Raw genomic sequence first — 4,860 nt, 5'->3', positions numbered from 1 at the left:
TTTTTTAAAATTACTGTTAATATAAATTTATTTTATTTATATATCAAGAAATAAAAGAATTTGTAAAATTTAAACTATTTTAAATTACATTTAAGTTATAAATTATAACCAGTGACGTTGAGGAAGAATTCAGGGAAAACAATATTTTTTGTTTGAGACATTTTTATTTATTTCACATTATGCATAAACATCGAGGTGTAATTATTTAAACTGGTGTAATCTTAAATAAAATTAGGGACTCCGTTTTTAACACTGGTTATAATTTGATCTCTAATAAAAATCTAAATTGGCGTTAGATGCAACAGCAGCATAAATATCGTTTAGATTTATAATTAATTGATTTTTCTTTTTAAAAAAATTACGAATAATGAAATAATTATTTATTTAATATTGTTAAATAAGTAAAATTGAAATTATACAATGTAAAAATTACGTTAAAATCATTTTAAGAAATCATGATCGGTTTCGCCGGTTACATTTCATGCTTCTTTACTTACAACAACTCAGTATCGGCTGAGCTTTACACCGTAGGTTGCACGTATTTTTGGTATCGTTTGATCAAAAATAAATTCAGATGCGCATCACATTAACAGCCTGGCACATTTACAAAATTTCATCGGTACGCCCGACCATATGCTAATAAACTAGCAGTTGCATCTAAAGTCAAGCACAACGTTCGCTTTCATCCTTTGTGTTTCGCATCATCCACGACGCTGGAAACATACAGAGTATCCCAGATAAGTGTATAATACAGCGAAAATTCATAATGCGTAAATTCTTTTTTCGTCAGAAATTTAATTATTTATATTTCATTTACTGATTTAGATCTCAAAACTATCGAGTGTATATTTTTACCAAGAGAAAAAATTGTTGCAATTATCATAATTCAACTATAATTTATAGTCATTTTTTGGGACAACGTAACTAAAATAATTATAAGTTTTGCGAAAATAAGACACAATAAAGAAAAGATATACTTTAAAGGTATATTTTTATTCCTCTACAATCAGTTATTACATCAAAATTGCATTTCAAAATTAAAAAATTTTTAATTATTTAAAACATTCAAATTTATTTTTTAGAAACTTTTATTTTTTTTTACTGGTGTAAAATATTATCTATTCTTATCGATGTGATTCAAAAAATTACAGCAATTGCGAGTCGACTTTCACTATAGAAAGATCAAATCAAATTTTTTCAAACAGCTGGCGTATTCGCTTTCCGGGATATCCTGCAGGCTTAGACTAATATTTTTATTTACTTTCGTCACAATCGACAATTTATTGATGTCATTAATTCACATCTTTCCATCTTCTTTCTCTGTTCTATTCTTATGCAGCCGTATAAATTTACTAGTCAGCAACCGGGCGATTACTGTCAGCTTTATTATATTGCGGACGCATTATTCAAGAGAACACGCAACATCTTTCGTAAGTCATCTCCGCGTCATCTGTGTCGATGCAAGACGTGAAACGACGATACGTATGAGTATGCATGCGTATATATGATCTAGGAAGTAGGAATCAATAAAGCAAAAGTTTCTCGCGCAACATCGAGGCCAATCGAGATCGGACGAAATGAGAAGCCCGTCGAGAAGCCGACGCGTTGCGATCCGTCGATCCTCGTCGATGATCATCGTAGCAAACACAACATATTATACAGTAATCACACAAGGCTCCCCGCGCAAAGTCAACGTATACTTAGGAAACCAAACAATTTATTCAGCAAAATGATACATCAAATAGGAGAGACATAATTCAGAGACTAACTACACAGTTGCAGGCAAGACAGTAAAAATCTATTCACGCAAAAGGATGACATTGAAATTCGAATAAAAACTGTTAGAATGTGAAGGCCTCATTCTCGCTGTGTAAACCAGGAGCGTAAAGCTTTAATTTCAATTTCAAGAGGAGGCCGACAAGTGACCGATTATTCATTCGTTGAATCTCTTGCTGCGTTTTTCTCTTCTTCGTACAATTTTTCTAAATCTAAGTTTATAAATTCCTTCACACGAATAAATCAATCTAAATTAATATCTAGCAATATCTAGTAAATTAACTGTCAAATATTATTGAGTTTATTTTAGATTTTAATTATTTTATTTTATTACTAAATTTATTTCCGCTGTTGCGGAACAATAAATACTCTTTATATGTTAGAATTCTGGGAAAACTCTAGTTTATATTAAAGATAAATATCTTATTATGGGTACTATTTCTCTGCATCAATATGTACACTTTCTGCATCTCCTTCTCGTTAACATAAAATCTCATTTATTAAATCCTGGACAACGATCGTCCCGTTCACATCCTAATCTCGAGCTCTGCATCGCGATCCTCCTGTCACATTATACATCGAGAATCGCGATACCGAATCGAATAATCAGTTGATAACACCTCGCCACGAGGCAGATCATGCGAGTCGTGGGAATTGGAGTAAAGGGTGTGGGATTAGAAGAGGGATGAGGATAAGGGGGTTGGACAAGAGTTTTTCTCAAGTATTTTTCATTTGCACAACGAATCTATTCAGCGAGCTCCGACAATCTCTCGAGGAGGGTCTGGGAGAGAAAGTCTTTTTACAACACTCCTTCAAAACCATTTTGGAAAACGACTGAACAGGTTACCGATGTCGCTACGGCGCGCCTCAATCTCGTCGGCTAGTGAGTTTCTCGGCTCCGGGAACAATGGTCGTCCGCTGTACTTCCGGTCTAGGTGATCAACCATGGGTTTGTAATAAGATTCGCCCTTGTCATAGTTGCTGCCATAGATGAACGTGCGTGGCCTGCTAAGGATTGGCCTCGACATCTCGAAATTTGGCTGCCTCTCTCCCTGTTATCTGCAAATCAGAGACACATTCTGCACTGCTATCTTCCGCGAGGTTCACTGAAGATTTTAGATTTCCTTTAGCAAAATAGGTATAGTACAGTACACTTTTAAAACAACTTAGGTCTCGTTAAATAAACGGAATTCTGTTCGTGATGTAATTAATAATTTTACAGCAGATCTTCATGCTCATCGAATTTAGATATAAAGATATAGTTATAAATTTAAGTGATTTTTTTCCTCCAAAACTCCACAAATATAACTTTGGATTTTCAAAATTAAAAACAATAATAAGAACTAAACAAAGAGAATACAGATTATAGCGCAAATAATAGTATAACAACTTTTATTAATTTGTTGAATAATCATAATGTCATTCACGTCAATTGAACGTTTTGACTTTCTTTGGAGACCTCCTCAACGATCAATTACAGAATTTCTATATTCGTCTTCGTTATGTCAAAATTGAGTCACTAACAGAGGAGTTGCCAGAAATTTTTTAAAATTATAAATCAGTCAATTAGCTGTTTTGGCAGCTCCACTATTAAAATCATTATCATTATTGTAACTTTTGTTAGCATTATTAACTAAAACAGATATTGATATTGTTATTAATATAACAAGGATCTTTAATTCAGATATATGAGCGAATGTTCCGGTTGTGTACTACCCACGTGAAGAAGCTAATAATGCTGAAAATTATTTCGCCAAACGCGCGTGCGGCACGTGGTGATCCCCCTGGCCTTTCTCCACGTGGCTTCCAAGAGGAGTACTATACCATGCTTAGTAATTGAAGTCGTAGACACTTTCTCTTTCTCTCTCTCTCTCTCTCTCTCTCTCTCTCTCTCTCCCTTCCTCTCGCTTTTTTTCTCTTGGTAGCAATTTGGTTCGTCATCGTCGGTAAACTGGAGCGAGCGGCTGTACACCGGTCGAAAATAACCCGCGTCTAATTTGGTGCCCGTGAACTGAACTGGCACGGCGCGCACGAGGCCCGGGCCGCAATCTCCCTGAACACGAGGCGTGTGAATCCCCGAGAGCGCCCACTCTCCCTTTCCTCAGGGCCGATCTCTACGTCTGTGTACATCGCAGACGCGGCTTAATTATCACATTTTCAGTCTCTAAAAGAAGCTAGACACTTGGAATGGAGACACATACCGCTCGCGATGGACTCAAATGATTTTCTCAATCGTAAACTTAATTTCTGTTGACATATATCGTTGTTAAACTAATGAATTTTACAAAAATTTTTTTCTTATATAAAAAAACCCGAAATATACGTTTACCTAAGATATATTTGCAGATATTTGCAGTCATATTATTAGAATTTTTATCACTCTTTTTTAGGATTACGTTCATAATTTGATCGTTTTTGCATCTATGAAACGTTTATTTCTCTATTTAAAGTGTCTAAAAATAGCAAACATATAGATGTTTATATTGGGATGTTTATATTGTTTGAGGATAAATTTGAATATAATTAAATCGATTATTCATTGCAAAGAGATCACGAAAGATTATTCACACAAGTTGTTCGCCAATGTATTCGCAGAAATGACAGTCGCAACGTTTATTGAATATTAAATCTCCTTCTTGTCACTTTCAATAACGCCGCAAGTTATCCTTAGCCTTGGATTAAAGATTAATGTCCATCGACCCGCCTACATCTTTTATTTGTAATTATTTTTAAATAGAGAGGCTGCAACCAAGACAAGAGCTAAGTAATATATATTATCGCATATGTAGGCTAATGAACGCTGTACATTGACCTATTTATTTTAGTTTTAGTCGACTATTAAATTACCGAGGCTACATTTTTTTCACTTATAATTAATTGTATCATTTTCTTCTGATTTTACAACAAATATATTTGGTTTAGAGAAAATGACTATGTTTTATCACGTTAAATGTTTTAAGCATCTTATTAATTTAAAATTTCAAAAAGGAATATATTATACATTTTCAAATAATATTATTAATTATAAGAATTTTTCAAGTACATTGATTTTTTAAGTTAGGATAATAATAATAAACATTTCAA

The 4,860-nt window shown here is 33.7% G+C and overlaps 1 protein-coding gene across 1 annotated transcript in view; it reads right to left on the bottom strand.

Moving 5' to 3' along the window:
• The window catches only part of LOC108694411, an 11,095-nt gene that overhangs the window by 1,279 nt on the left and 4,956 nt on the right, over positions 1 to 4,860 (bottom strand). Inside the window, exon 2 of the mRNA XM_018203857.1 lies at positions 2,624 to 2,835. Within this exon, the coding sequence (XP_018059346.1) occupies positions 2,624 to 2,804 (181 nt within the window). The 5' untranslated portion in view covers positions 2,805 to 2,835. The remainder of the gene's footprint in view (positions 1 to 2,623; positions 2,836 to 4,860) is intronic.

Source organism: Atta colombica, unplaced genomic scaffold (assembly GCF_001594045.1).
Source record: "Atta colombica isolate Treedump-2 unplaced genomic scaffold, Acol1.0 scaffold12, whole genome shotgun sequence".
NCBI lineage: Eukaryota > Metazoa > Arthropoda > Insecta > Hymenoptera > Formicidae > Atta > Atta colombica.
The sequence above is the reverse complement of the archived record's forward strand: the minus strand, read 5'-3'. Positions and strand labels throughout refer to the sequence as shown.